Source organism: Charadrius vociferus, unplaced genomic scaffold (genome assembly GCF_000708025.1).
Source record: "Charadrius vociferus isolate BGI_N301 unplaced genomic scaffold, ASM70802v2 scaffold163, whole genome shotgun sequence".
NCBI lineage: Eukaryota > Metazoa > Chordata > Aves > Charadriiformes > Charadriidae > Charadrius > Charadrius vociferus.
In genome coordinates, this window is record NW_009648332.1 from 12,726,078 (window position 1) to 12,741,704 (window position 15,627).

The following is a 15,627-nucleotide window of genomic DNA, read 5'->3' on the forward strand; positions in this document are numbered from 1 at the left end:
ACAGTCTATGTTACAAGTGGGAGTGAAGTAGCAAGGACGAGCAGAGATGGGAGCGGAGTTCAGAGCAGCCGTGCGAACAAGTTGGCCTGGAGCTGTGAAACAGCTGGAGTCAACAGAAGCTGTAGAATCCAGGCAGATGGGCCTCAGGATGAAGGGGGAAAAAACAGGCAGGGCTCCCCATCGAGCAAAATTCCCATTTCCCCTACCTCTCATTTCAGGAGGGGATGTTAGCCAGCAAGGTACTAAAAAATGTCTAGAGACAACAACCCTGGGGCCCACCTCAGATCCACATGTTCTTCTCTCAACAGCTTGTTGTGAGAAAGAAAAACCAGGGAGCCATAAGACATGCCAATGGTGTGCACATTTCCCATTGAGAGAAATCAAACCCAAAATAATTTAGGTCAAACTGACCCAAAATATTTCAGTTTGCTAGGTTACAGAGAAATTTTTCCTCTTGGGTCACTTTGACACCAGCTGATGGTGGCCTCTGCACGCCCGGTGACGCAGAGAATGTGAAGGTAGGTGTCTCATTGCCCATGAGTCACCCGCTGCAGCATCTTCTTTTCCAATTGCCACAGAGCAACATGGGAGATGCTGTCCAGCCATGAAGCCCTGCCCAAGGAGGAGACTCAAAGTACGATGCAGCCAAAAATAAAAATTTCCATGAGGCTCTTGGCAGAAGCTCAGGCAGATTAAACTGAATATTGAACTGAGTCACAAAGTGTTTTGAAATTCTATTCAATGTTTTGCATGTTTTCCTCAGCTGAAAGTAAAAGAGGGTTCTTTTGGGGTTTTTGTTGTTTTGGTTTTTTTTTTTTTAAACCCATAATCCATGTGGCAAATAAGTGTTTTAAGATTATTTCTAACAGAAAGCAAATTCCCATCTTTGACTAGCTAATGAACAGGAAAAATGACACAGGAATATATCCATTCTAGAACAGGGAAACAATGGGAAAGACTTTCCCAAGTTCATGCAAGAAATGGGAAGTCATCCAAAATGACAAGCCAGTGATCACCACACATAAGCAAATCAAGTAAAGGCAGATCACACTGCATTCAATAAACTTAGCAACATCCTCATAGTCCCTGGTGCAGGCTAGTCTTCATTTTTAGCTGAGAATTTTTCTAAAAATTCTCTAAAAATAAGCTTCAAGTCCACTAAAATACTCTTAGATACTAGTACATTTTTATAACTAACAAAATTGGTTGTTTTAAACTTTTATCTTTTAAAACATGTCAGCACAAATGGCATTGTGACATTCCATACTGTTTTCAGCAACTGTCTACCAGATCAGTTTGAAAACAACTTCTTAAAGCATCAATCCTTTATATTTCTCCCTGTGAGCCAAGTCTCATGGTTGGTTATTCCCCATTTTAAATATTTTGATCTATCAGCTGGTTCAGTCCCTAGGAAGTGCATGGTACTTTCATCCAACTCAGAGGAGCAGCACAAGCAGTTTGTTATTGACTCTTTCCTTTTCAAAAACTTTATTTTCTGCACCATGTCTGTGATTTCCTTTCAAATCCTTCGTACGGAAAACTGTTTCTCCTCTCAGCTCTGCTTTGAGCATGTTCTGAGGGAAGAGATATTTATTCAGGAGATGCCATTTTAACACAGTCACTTCTCACAGTAAATTTACCTTTTAAAGCAGTACTTCTGCTGAAAAATAGTCTGCCCTAACAAAATTACTTATACTTACTCTTGCGCCAACTCCTCCAATAGGTCCAGCTGGTCCTACTTCTCCCTAAAAAGAAATCAGGACTTCAACAATCTTGATGCCAAATATAGCTTTAAAAAAAGAAAATCTGCAGATAACTGTATTTATTAGATCATCTTAAATTTGATTCATATGCATTTGTATGAGTCCAAGTCTGATAGAAACACTATAAGAGAGTCTAATCTGATTTTAGACAAATTCATTAGCCAGAAAGCCATGCCCTATGTAGGCACCAGATGCAGCCAGAAAGGCTATGAAACTGTTGGTACACCTACCATTATAGCAATATTGTCATAATTTTGAGCACGGAAAGACTCCAGAACGATAGGTCAACCTCTCTGTCTGCCCTGCAGTTACTCTCTTCTGTCAATATTTGACACTTCATGACTATAAAAGCAGTAGGAACATTCCTCTTTTCTCTTCCATGTTACTATGGCACAGTCACTAAGTTAGCCAAGCCATTTTACCAGGGTTTATCCTTGTCTTTTCTCAAGGATGGGAGTCAGGCTTGTCAGGTGTTTAAGTGAAGAAATGAGACACCGTGGCTGTGCCACGCAGTGCACTGATATAATTATGCATGATGGGGAACTGCAGTGTTAACTATTCAGGGTTCACTCATTACACAGTTACATTAAAGCATGGATTTGTATCAATGCCATGCCAGGATGTCATACTGTGATTGTTTTATGGTTCACTGATCCTCCTCAAAATGGAAGATTTTCTCCAGGTTTTGGAGGAAGCAGTACACAACCTTTTAAATTACCAGCGATAGGAAAGAGAGGAATTAAGAAATCCTATCTGCTGCTTCCCGGTTTCTAACTAAACAGATCATTTTGCCACTGTTAGCTTTTACTCACTCAATATCTGTCACAGAAGCCCATAATTAAGCTACTTAGAAGTCTAGAGGTCCATCCCCAGAATCACCGATTAAATTATTTCTAATGTTAATTACTTTTAGCCTAAGAGACATGAGTTTTTATGGTTATGATGATGAATTAAGAATACTCAATAAACTTATAAGATGAAGAGCTGCCTTCCTCCCCCTTCAGTTAATAAGGGTCTGTTTACTTAAGTGTATCTAGGATACTATAATTAAATTGATGTATGGTTTCTACCTCCATACCACCCCCTCCACCTTCCATCTCCCCAGTTTAACTAAAAGAACCACATCCGACTCTGGAAACATATTATCCCAGATGCCACTGAAATAACTAAAATAAACCACAGCCCCATAAGGCTGCTAAAACCTCTTTGCAACACAAAAGAAACTTGAAATTTTGCATGGCAGCATCATAAACACCTAACCATTGTTGTCTAACCTTCTTACCCCTCACAACCTTTTTCTTTTAAACATAATCACTTGATTGGATAATTTTTCCATCTTACCTCAACTCCTTTGGGGCCTTGTGGCCCTGGAGGCCCTCGGTCACCCAGAAGTCCCTAAACATCCAAACAACATCATGAGAACTTATATCAACTAACAATCAAGTTGGTCTAGTTTCTCTCTTCTTACAAACCAGGACAGAAATGCAAAACTGAGGAAGCAGACCTCATTTCTTACCATTGTTCTTCGGATTTCCCTTCCGAAGCCAGGAGAAGATGCAGCAGACTTTTAATATCTGCTGGAAAACTGAGTACCTTACAAACTTCTACTACATAGATTTTTCTGAAGCTTTTTTCTTTTGTCTTTTTGAAAAGGAAATAAGAAAATATTGGAGCTCACAAAAGAACAATTCCTCTTTTTTGAACACGTAAAGCACACCATCATATTAAGATTAAAGCAGAACCGATGTAACTCTTACAGATCTTTGATTTAGGTAGTCTTTAGCATAACATGTGATGACAACATTGCAATGGAAATGAACTACAAAGTGAATTTAAACTACTAGCTTGTCCAAAACTACTTGTGATTTTCATCCCTTACTTTTCTGTCAGGATTATAATCAGCTTCCCAAAGATAAAGCACCTTATATGCTGCCAACTCCAAGTTTTCATGACTGCTCACACCAATGTTTTAAAAACTTTGCTAAAATGACTTCGCAGCTAGCAGTGTGTCAAAAATCTTGGTCATCCCAATTACAATGGTAGCAACTGGGAAAAGCACTTGACCTGGCGTAGGACAAAAAAAAAAATAAATATCTGCGTAAACGTATTATTAATATTCTGGGAAAGCTAACCTTAACAATATCAGATAAAGCAACAAGAACAGAGAAACTGCCCTTTAGGAGAGATATGATTAGCCTCTGAAGAAAGCAATGGTGGGAAAGTTCCAAGTGTAAGCCTTATTAATTGCTTACTAATGAAGCTAAGTCTAGACAGAAGGTGCAGGCACTGGTCCAGTAACAGTTTACTTAGCACGCAAAGTAAAATGGAACAGAAAATGGAACAGGCCCCCTCAAGGTACCGAGTTTCATCAAAGAGCCCATCAGTCTGTGAAAGACTGGGGTGGCCTGCTGTTTGGCATACCACCACAAAAGTGACAGGAGGGCTTTTAGTAGCAGTACATAGGTAATATTCTGGTGTAGTTAGTGATGAAAATTTTTCACTGACAGAAATGTTGTTTCATTCTAATAGTAAAGCACATTGGGAGATACAGTTTCAGTACAATGTAATTGCACAGTGGAAATGTTAGCAACATTGCTACTGTACACACCCTTCCACTACACTTAATTGGATGAGGAAAAAAGTCCCAGGCTGTAAAATGAATATGAAGACTAAATGAAATTTCCATCTCCCATTTGGGGTTTCAGGCAACAAACAGAAAATGAAGGTAGTCATTAGACACGTGCCAAAGTGTCTGGAAAAAAATGGGGGAGTCAGCAAATGGGGGTATCCTATATTTCACATATATAACTTCCCAGTTGACCATCCCTTCTGGAAATGGTGAAACTCCTAATAGCCATTTCTATTAAATATGTTATCCAAACAAACATGAGCAGATGAAGTAAGTTCTCAGCTGGTTCCATGGTACAACACACACTGATGGAAAAACTACCGTTGTAGTCAGCATATTCTGATCATCTTTTCCTCTCACTTTTCTTAGTTGCAGAGCATAAATACTTGCAAGAATAACACAGGAAATAAACGAAACTATTTCAGAACTTCTTAAAAACATTTGGATTTCCTTTTTTTTTTAAATATAAGTGTGCCTTTTTTTTTTTCAATAAGAGGTAGTGGATCAAGATCAAACACCTTCTAAAATATTGTTTCCAAGCTGAGTAATGTGCTGTAGAACAAATTACGTAATGAATCCTTTGAACATTATTTTAGAGAGGTCAGATTTACTGATTACTGCACTAATTTAGGGAAAATTGACAATCCAGAACTTCTACTGGTATTTAGAGATGGCTGATCACAGTCAGAGCTTAAACTTTCAACCAAGCGGCTGAATTCCTCCCATGCCAACTGCCAAAAAATAAAGTTTACCCTGCTTTCTTGGCTTTTAAAATGGGTATTGCTTCTGAGGAAGCATAAACAAAAACATGAGAAAAGAGCAGCACAGTGGGAAGAGTTTTCTAAAAATAAAAGCTGGAGGGAATTTTTTTAAAACTGCAGTCAACACAAGACAGCTGGGAATCCCAAAAGCCAAACATTTCCAGTGTTATGCAGCCCTTCTCCCTTGGTACTAGGAGCAGTGTAAGAATTTTTCCAGTTTGGTAAACTTCCTCCTCAAATGTAAGCCATGAATTCTCCCTGATTAGAGCAGGCTGTCTAAGCCTTTTGTCTCTATGACTAATGTGCCAGAGCGCACCGAATCTTGTTCAGCTATGTAATTTCTGTATCAAAGGAATAGAGTCTTAAACTTTGTAGGCTACCTTTTAGTACTTTTTTTCTGGAATCTTGAAAAGGCAATAGATGGGTAGGTAATACATGTATTAAACATCAACCCAATTCTAACAAGAACATCCAGGAACACTTTGGATATAATGTGGAATAATATGATCTCACTTAGTTAAGAAACTGGGCAGCAGGGATGAGATCTCAGTTACATCATTCATGTATCATCTTGGAGGATTAAATCTGATACGCAGTTCAAGCACTGTTGTATTTCTCTTCTCCTCTTTCCCCTAGGCCCTGGATACAGTCTTGCATCAAAGGGTTTTTTTAGTGCCCTGGTAATTCAGAAACACAGGAGCAACTTCCACTGCAATGGTCAGATAAAATTCATTCATATAAGGCTGCTAACATTATACATACATATAAACAAATTAGCAAAGCAATAAATCAGAACTAAAGAAAAAGTCCACACCTGTCTCTGGAAATTTATTTTTACTTCTCCCCAATTTGCCACATCAGATAATGAGTTCTCAGCCTTCCTAGTAAATTCATGTCTGAGCTATTTTGGGTCAAGGCTCTTAACACAGGTCAAGGATATGAGATGCATAAAAGATTGGCAATGGCTTTGGCAAGTGGATTATTTCAGATGTTCTAAAGAACAATTAACTTTGGCAGGGAGGGACTGTTACAATCTTCCAGGTACAAATAAGACTATATCTTTAAACCATTTACTGCTCCCTGTCCTGTGTTTTCTTGAGTAGTCTGCTACAGAATTTCACAATTCTGTTCATGGAAAATCTTCCACCTCTGTTTATTCATGGACAACTTGTATGTTTTGTCCTTGTACCAATGATATTGTTGTTTTTGCATAGTTCTTCTGCCTCGCCAATTTCTACCCTCTGGTTTACTTACAAAGCTCAAAAAGGCCATTCATTTTGGTAGGATAAATAAACTGCTTCTCAGAATACAGTCATTCAAGCATCCTTTTCTGCATCTAGTCCTGCTTGATTGAGTCTTTCTGGAATACTAATGCCCAGAACTGTGTGTACTACTTAGATAAAGTCTTCTTGTGCTTTGTGCAGTGGCATTAACGAGACACCTTGACTCATGTGTTCTAGAATTTCACTTCATTTCTAACCACCTTATTGTGCTTTTAATTCAGAGAGATCTGGCCAGTGTCCTTCCTTCTTGCCAGCTGTGAAGCTCTAAGTTTACAGTAGGATTTATTGTTTTAGGCCTTGCACGCATCAGTCTGAAGTCACAGAAGTGCGACGAATTAGTATAAAGGGCAGTTTTTAGGATCATCTAAAGATGCTCAACCTTCTTTCATATGCAAATTTCATTCCATCGTACTTGTGCCTAGTTATCAGTGAAAATACAATGTAAAAATATTCCCAAGGCTGGTGAGCGAGGAACTTAATCGGTACTTGCCTTTCAACAACAAGTAGTCAATATTTAGCTATTATTCAATCATATTTCTATGGGTTAATTTCTGACCCACCTGCACTTTTTGTATTAGTCTCTACCTTCTCCATCCTACAAAAGTTTCCCATATGTGCTTTTATCCAAAGCTGTATTGAAAACTCTATACATGCAAATTATTGCCTCAGCTTGGTCTAAAATATTAGTCTGCTACAGAACAGGAACTAAATTAAGATGGCACGGTCCTTTTTTGGTAGATAAATTTTATCCATTATCTATTATTTTATCCATTATTTAATCTGGCGTATGAATTTTACCCATTTTTCCATATCTTTAGCTGCTATTTCTTTCTCTCTCTTTTTTTTTTTTAAATATCTGTATTACTCAGGTGAGACTATAGAGACCTGCATAAATTGGGCATAAATTTTATTTAAATATAGGTGAAATATATGCTACTTTCTAGCTACATAGCTTTTTCTCCAAATTTCCTTGTACTTAACTTGCTATTACATGCTTCCATCTAACGTTATAATTACCCTCATAACTGCATGGACAGCATTAAACATTAGATTAACTTCCTCATATAAATACCTGAGGTAAAGTATCTCTATTTTGACATTAAGATTATCTTCTCATAATGCCAGTGTCCATCTCTAAGAGCTTCTCATCAGAGATTTGTACTGTTTATTGTTATTATGAATAAGTTTTCATATAGTCTTACCTTAGGACCTTCAGGGCCATTTAACCCAGGTACACCAATATCTCCTGGAAAACCCTAAAGAAATCATACGGACAAATGATTTACAGAGTAGGAATGTTTCCAATGTACTTGTTTTGATTCTGTTCATTCATTCAACAAATCTGAATCACAGAAACAAGAAATAAATTTGTTCTACCATCCCCAAAGTGTCAAATTCCATTAAGTTTCCTTGAAAGGACTTGGATAAGTGACAGATTTTAGGCAGCTTTCATTAAACTCATTTTAGCAGGTGTCAGTATGGGTTTCATTTCTCTTAGCATAAGACTTTTTATCCACTAAGCAACATTTCAAATTAGACCATTGGATTGGTCTCAATGCACAAAAAAAACCCCCACAAAGCAGCCAGCACCAGGTCCTGTACCCATGAATTCAACTATTTTTTAAAAAGAGCTTAGAGAGCAGCTGAAGCCCTTTAATCCTTGGCCGCACTTTAAGGACGAGATCACTGCAAGATTAAGAAAAGGGCAGAAAGCCTTTTGCCTCCAAATCAGCAGGTGCTAATCCAGGTCTGGCTGGCAGTAACTGAAGGTCACCAGCATGTAGCATTACTAAGAATAAGCCTTCATGAAATGGTGTGTGGTATAGGTCCAGCTGTTGGCAAAGAAAAAATGAATCAACTAAAATTATCATCCCAAACCATCTGGCCAGTAAGCATTGAGTGGGACGCCATGAGGACACTTCTATGTCAGAGTAATCCAGTGCTTCAACTAGAATGCTTTATAAGGAATGAGTGTATTTTAAGGAAACAAAAATAATGCAGCTAACCCTTATGCAATACAGTAGTGACTTTTTCATAAACAATTTCATAAACATCCAGTGAAGAAACGAAATTTTTATACTTGTAGGATAAAGTAAAGCATTGGTAATTGACTTCTTAGTTAGCACAGGGCTCACTCACTCACCTGCCAAGATAATATTTTATTTTATTTTTGTAAACTTTTAAATTTCATTAAATCTTGCCTCTCTGAAAATAGAAAGACTGCCACTGAAAACTTTCTCTGGATAAAACATTTATTACTACATCTGTGTGCATCCATCACCTAACACTAGTAAAAACAAGTTTCCTTCTTCCTTAACAGAAAATCATTGCAGATTAAAAATTATAAATATCACTCTTTACAAGCATACATTTCCAATAATGGAAATGAAAGCATCATACCTGTTCAGCACAATTTGAAGAACATCTCATAAAGAACTTCCAGCAGGAAATTTTCTCTAACACCCTTACATACTAATGCAGGTTAATCTATGTCATCATTAAAGCGTCAAGAGTCACTTTTTAGGTTCTCTAAGCAGGAAAGAGTTATTTAAAAAAAAATAAGACTCACTAGGTGGATAATACCTAACCATACTCTATTCTTCCAGAACAGCTGAGCTGTTTGAATACAGGTAACAATCATTTATAATAATTATTCATAATTACTGACATTAATCACAAAAAAACTTACCAGAAAGGTAAAGAGAAATCATACTAAAGCAAGAAGTTTAAAAGAAAATATTATTTCACCCTCAACTACCACATTATACTAGAATTTTAAAAGGATTTAGGGCATCACTGTTCTTACTTGCTGGGCTTGCTTCTGTTTGCTTTCTATAACCTGTTCCTAACAGGATGCAAAGAGACTTACAAGTAGAGATTTAGATGGGATGCAAATATTTTTAGGTGCATTTATATATTAAATAAAAAAATAAATGTATAAATCAAAATATGAAACAGAATTAGGATTTCTTTAAAAAAAATCAGGTTAGCACTTGAATGTTAATGAGTATTAAAGCTAACCACTAAAGATTAAAGAATGAACTGAGCTTACAGAATAAGTGGAACAACCCTAACACACAGCATTTCACAAAACATCACGGTGGTAATTTATGTTTGCCGTAAAGCAGTAACCACTAGCAGAGCCGTGCAACAACTCCAACACGCCTCTAGGTGGCACATAGCATATTATTCACATGTGACCGAGCCACCCAGGCTAATACCCAAAGTACTCATTAATATCAGGCTAGATGTCTACATAGTTCATAAAAGGATTTTTATTTTTTTTTTTTAAATCCTGACCACGCTTATATACTGAAATACACTGAAGAGTTCGGTCAATTCTTTGGAAGTTGCCAACTCATCCTTTCTAAATTTCAAATTTGCTTATTTACCAACATTAAATAGTTACCAAGGAGTGGGTTGTTTTGTGTATCTGTAAATCTGCAACTTTCTAATGTGTGAACACGTGCTAAATGCTGACACAGACACAATTTCCCTCATGGCAATAAACAATCCAGAAAACAATCTGTCAAGAAAAATGTCTGTTTCGACAGATTCTTACACTTTTATAAATAAATAAAGTAGGCGTATTCCCTTATTTCCGTAAATACTTCTAGAAGGAATTCAGTAAGAACTATAAGATGTAAGCACTGACAAGCACTATCGCGCTTAGAACAATCATGAGATTTGGAAACCTCTCCATGTCAGGCAGTCTTAGGATGCAAGAGGGCTACTGGCCTGACAACATCAATACTAGCAATGCATCTAAAAGTTTAAAAAGTCATCATTTTAGTCTTTTCTTCTAGAGCACTATCACAGAGAAAATACAGACTCTCTGGCAGTATAAGTACACTATTTCCAAGATGTTCTCACATTAATAATCCATGAGATAACTGTAATAATTCAGGACACAGATAGCCACTCAAGACAAGTCCAGAAAATGAATGAATCAGAAAGGAGTTCTTGAAACACCTCAGCAATGGTGCTTGCCGTTCAGATTCCAAGTAGTGAAGTGGTATGCATTTATACCTATATCTGAATTTGCCAAGAGTTATTCAGCAGCCAGCTCCCTGTGAAGCTATTCCAGATTAAAAATTCATTATTCTTCTGTAAGTGAAAGGCCAGGACATCAATGTATAGTTTCCAGCTGCAAGATAATTTTCAGCAGAGACCATTCGGAACAAAACATCACTCAATATTATGACTTCTACTAAGGAAACGCAAAGTATAGATTCTTATCTTCCCGTCAGCCAGAAGTCTGGCAGCTGGTAGGTTACAAATTATTTTCAAAATCTTGCTGCAGATGTGGCCTGTTGCCAGCAAAGCACTTTAGAGTTCACTCAGCTTAATCAAACTAAAGGTGATGTCAGAAAAAGTACCAGCTACCTCAACACAAATGCACCTTAACCTTGCTGTAAAAGTGTTGCTTTTTGTGCTGAATACATTTAAATACAAAATGAATACATTTGTTGCTCTCATTTATCTATATAATCCTTAATTAACAAAAAATGCAGAGTCGATCAGACTGTTACTGTGTCAGCGTACGTGTTTTTGTACTGAAGTCAGTGCCTCAGAGATGAGGGAACTGCAAAAGCTGTTGCTTTTCTTCTGTTTGTTTTCCTGTGTGGCTGCTAGCATGGAAGCAGAATATCAGAAATGTTTGGAAATTATGCTCCATTTCCACTAGGAATTCTCTTACATTTGCAGAATCCCACTCACTCCAAGCTGTTTCCACATGATATTTGCCAGCATTGCTATTAGTCACCGACCCTCACGACCTCTAGCTCTTCAGCAGCCCTCAATGGTATCGGGACACGAGCACTGGTGGAAAAGCAGCACCACAGAGCAAAAACTTCTCTGGGGACTGTGATAGTCCCTTCAGCTGGCAAGTTTCCCTGCTCCAATATTATTTCATTCAATCACATGCTGTGTTTCATTTGAATGAGAATTCAGAATGAATTTTCAGAAGCAATACTGACTGGATGCAGCTACTGAACTTCAACAAGATATCTTATGAGAGCTTTATTACTTATTAATATCAAATTACCAAAGGAAGATTGTAGTTTTATGCAGAAATCTATCTAAACTGAGAAAATTAACTGCGATTTTGTATTCTCAAATATGAAGTGTTTATTACTCTTCTGAAAGGACGCGCTATACAGAGACACAATTCAATTTAAAAAAAAAAATCTATTTAAAAATCTATTTTTTTCTCTACAGAATTTTAGAAATGTCAGTATGCACACAGTTACAGAACTTTGCTCTTTGCCATTTGCACAACTGTGTAACAGTGTCAATAATGTGCCAAGTAGAAAGAGAGAAATAGTCAGAAAAAAAGATTTTAAATGAGCTTTCTTCTGTGTGTGACAATCTAGCCAAAGTTTAATGCTAGCATTTGTTGACTAGGCAAATTGACTATTTCTGCAAAATTAATACATATTTCTTGGAAAGAAAGATCAGAAAGATGCACTTATGTCAAATAACTTTATGGAAGGACCAGTTAAAGATTCCATGCAAAGGCAAGCAGAAAGTATAAGCAATCCTACAACAAGAACAGTTCTTCAGATGTATGCCAGAACATGCAATTAATTCAGCTATATAATCGTCTTTATTTCTATATTTCCTTCAAGTCATTTGTATGCAAGTTATTTGATGTAACATTGAAACAGCGGCTGTTATCACTGCACTCAGAGCATTGTTTGCACAACCTCAAAACATCATGCGATAGGATAAAACATGCATGAAAAATAAACTTTTTTTTTAAAATTAACAACTCAAGGCAGCCAGTGATTCACTTATAAAATACGTGCCTTTTTGACTGTTTACTATTATTTGAATGTATCCTTTTCCTTTGTAATGCTATTGCCTTGAGCGTGAAACATACCAGCTGAATCCCATATGAGTACCTTCCTGAAAGAATAAACTAACAACTTCAGATCAAAATACAGCACAGATGAAAAAAGTTCTATTGAAGATAATGACTAATGCTCCCTCTGCTCCAGATGAAACCTATTTATAATACTCAGAGCACATCTGAAGGCACATCTGAAGGAAACTAACACCCTCATTCTTGGGGGATAATTAAATGTGATTCGTAGAGCGAAATTTAACTATAAAATATTCTGAATACATGTGGAAGCCTGTTAAAACCTTGTCTCATTTCATTCACATTACATACTTCATCGTACACAGTAAACCCAGGCATTGTGGGTTAAAACAGTCATACCAGCACTTTCCAGTTGTCATACCAATAAAATAAAGCTCTCTAGAAAGTTGAAATTTTGGCTGTTCATTTTTAGATGCATGACAAAGCAGGAAAATGTGTGAACCAAAGAAGAATATGCTCCATAAAGCACTCACTAAAAATATCCAGTGCTTTGTGAGCAGCACACATTCAGGCACGCGACAGACCTTGGCTCTGTGGAAACATACCCAGAAGAGAATTTGCCTTGACACTGCAGGACTTCTGCGCTGAAAAAAATGCACTTGGCAGCCAACCCTCGTACGGCCGCCCAGAGAGCGAGCACAAGACCTTTGTCCCTCCCTCTACTCGCTCCTGCCCATCAGCACTGCAGCTCTCAAATGGACCCTGACTATGAGTGGGCGGCTTATTTCAACTCTGATCTGGTGTACCTACGCTGCACAGCTGCAGAGGAAAGATTTAGGAAGCAATTCAGTTGATGACCTGCATATAAAAAACCAAATGAATGAAGCCTGCCAGGCCTGCTCCCACTGTTGTGTACTGAGATAACGATAGACCTCAGCTGCTGTACTGCCTGATTTACAGCAGTTTACACAGAAAGAAAATTAGGGACATGACTGCTTATTCTTTCTGTACTGGAAATGAAATACGTACTCAAATGTGTAATTGGAGAGACCAAAAGATCTCCCAGTTTGTTATTTCACATGTACCCAAACCAAGCTTGAACATGGAGAGAGGGCATATTTATAAATCCCACTGTCTTAGTGTTGGACAAAAGGGGAGAGACATAGTTTGAAGTAGGATCTGAGAGGTTCTGACACTGGGCAGACACAGCCTTGTTCCTCCTGCTTACAGCAATGCCCAACAAATCCCAACATAGCTTTTTTATTTTTTTTTTTTAATAAAATCTTTCCTAAAAGGCATATGGCAAGGGTTTTCACGTCCATACCAAATTCAAAGAACCTTGTAAGAAACTAATTCATCACATTCTGCTGTTTCCAGAAACATCAAGGGGAACATGTAGCATAGGATGTAATGTCTGTTTTCTACGTGGGGTCACGGGAAGTCTGACCATTCAGATCATGAAATAGGAACATGGAAAGCAGCCCTGTCTGACCTGCTAGCTGTCTGGTTTTGGAAGAAGAGACATGATTAGATATACCACAGTAGGCTTTTCTTGTAGGAAAATGTGCATTAATTGCTCATACTTCATATATCCAGTTGTGTCTAAATAGCTTCTAGCAACAACTAGCTTATTTTTGTAAGACAAAGTAACAGGGAGAGTAAGATACAATCTTCAGTTTCAAGCTGGTTTTTGGTTTTTTTGTTTTGTTTTTTTTTTTTTTTAAATTGCTTTTATTATAAAATGTCTAGAATTTCCAATTTGTTCAAGATCCTGGTATACTGCTGTCCTGCCTCCCTTCTATTTCTGCTATTTTGCCATATGGTTACCATGTTTTCATGAAGTAAAAGGCGGCAAAACTTCTTTTACTTTATTTGGATCTGTCTTGCATGACTGAAGTAGAGAAACTTGGCTTTGCAGTTATAAACCTGACATTTTGCAGACAATTATTCAAAGAATAACACCTGGATTCTCAAGCTTTAATTATCTAACATAAAGCACTTTATTTGCCTTCTAATGACCGAAGTAATTCTGCACCCCTGAGCAAAAGGAAATGCTGAGCTTTTCAGAAGGGAAGTTTTCCCATCTGTAGCTGCCCTGAGGGTATTAGCCCTGAATGATGAATTTCTCCCCAGCCCCAAAGGAACAGCGTGCCTGGGTTGGAATAAGGAACTATGAAGGACTACTGGGATAGGCATCAGGGTCACCAGAACACAGGCTTCAAGGCAAACAATTTGATATTAACCTGCCACAGGTCTTCCTTTCTAGAAGATATATAGAGAGGAGATGATGCAAAGAACTCCTTTGCTAACAGTGAAGAGACTCATAAAACCTAAAATCCTGAGCCGCAGAGGGAGGCAGCTGTAGGCAGCATGCACAGGTTTTGTGCCTTTTTCATTCTAACTGAGGGGCATGAAAATGCTCTCTCCGCATTGACTACAATATATTGGCTTATTCTGAAAAGACCATCTTGTGTTGCTGCAACACATTTCTCAGTGAGTTTTCTCTCAATGAGAGCTCATCTCCAACAAAAAAGTGTGTTCTTTAGGATTTAGAGGAGCTATAACAATGAAGAAATACAACCCAATAATTTGTTCTTTGAGGATCAGAGGCCTTGGGCTCCCTCTTAAAAAAGGTAGGAATATAGAGCCTTGGTTTGAGGAGATATGCTCCCAGAGTCATTCTATCTTCTAAGGCCAGAACAACAATCATTGCTAATATATATCTTCCAAACATATTTAAAAAATAAAAATAAAAAAATAATCCATTGGAGGAGGCTGATTAAAAAGAAAAATCTACATTTTTTGCTTCCATCTCTCCAGCAAATATATGTGTGTCTGTGTATGCACGTGTTTTTCCTGAACAGTTCACAGCATTTTTGCCTATAGTCCATGGTATAATTGCCAAAAAGCCGAAATGGAACAATTCAGAGACTAACTTAGTTTCTGTGTAGACTTCCATAGTGCTATACAGTTCTTAGGCAACTGTACCACTAAATTCAAATGCTTGGCAATGCTTCCTATGTAACTGGTGTTTATTCTTTCCATTCCTTGCAAATAACATTATTTTGTGTGAGACAAATATGCAACCAGTCTTGGAAAATCCCATTTTTAAACACACTGTAGAATTCATGAATGGAAGTGTGCCTGAGGAATCACATAAGCCTCATTCAAGGTGTAATCAATTGCACCTAGATGCAAAAGAGAGCAAATCCTAATCACACAGGCAAATGAGGAACTACTTTGTATTCAAAGATGTTGCATAGTAATATTTTGCATTAAAAAATGCTAGTATCTTTTGTACTTTATGTAGGAAAGTGCATTAATTGGATATGACTGAATAAAAAGTATTTTCTAATTCAACTAA

The 15,627-nt window shown here is 37.4% G+C and overlaps 1 protein-coding gene across 1 annotated transcript in view; it reads right to left on the reverse strand.

The window, feature by feature from the left end:
• The window catches only part of COL24A1 (collagen, type XXIV, alpha 1), a 178,394-nt gene that overhangs the window by 75,768 nt on the left and 86,999 nt on the right, over nucleotides 1–15,627 (reverse strand). Inside the window, exons 21-23 of the mRNA XM_009884884.1 lie at nucleotides 7,639–7,692; nucleotides 3,105–3,158; nucleotides 1,701–1,745 (exon numbers count right to left, since the gene is read on the reverse strand). Coding sequence (XP_009883186.1) covers nucleotides 1,701–1,745; nucleotides 3,105–3,158; nucleotides 7,639–7,692 — 153 coding nt within the window. The remainder of the gene's footprint in view (nucleotides 1–1,700; nucleotides 1,746–3,104; nucleotides 3,159–7,638; nucleotides 7,693–15,627) is intronic.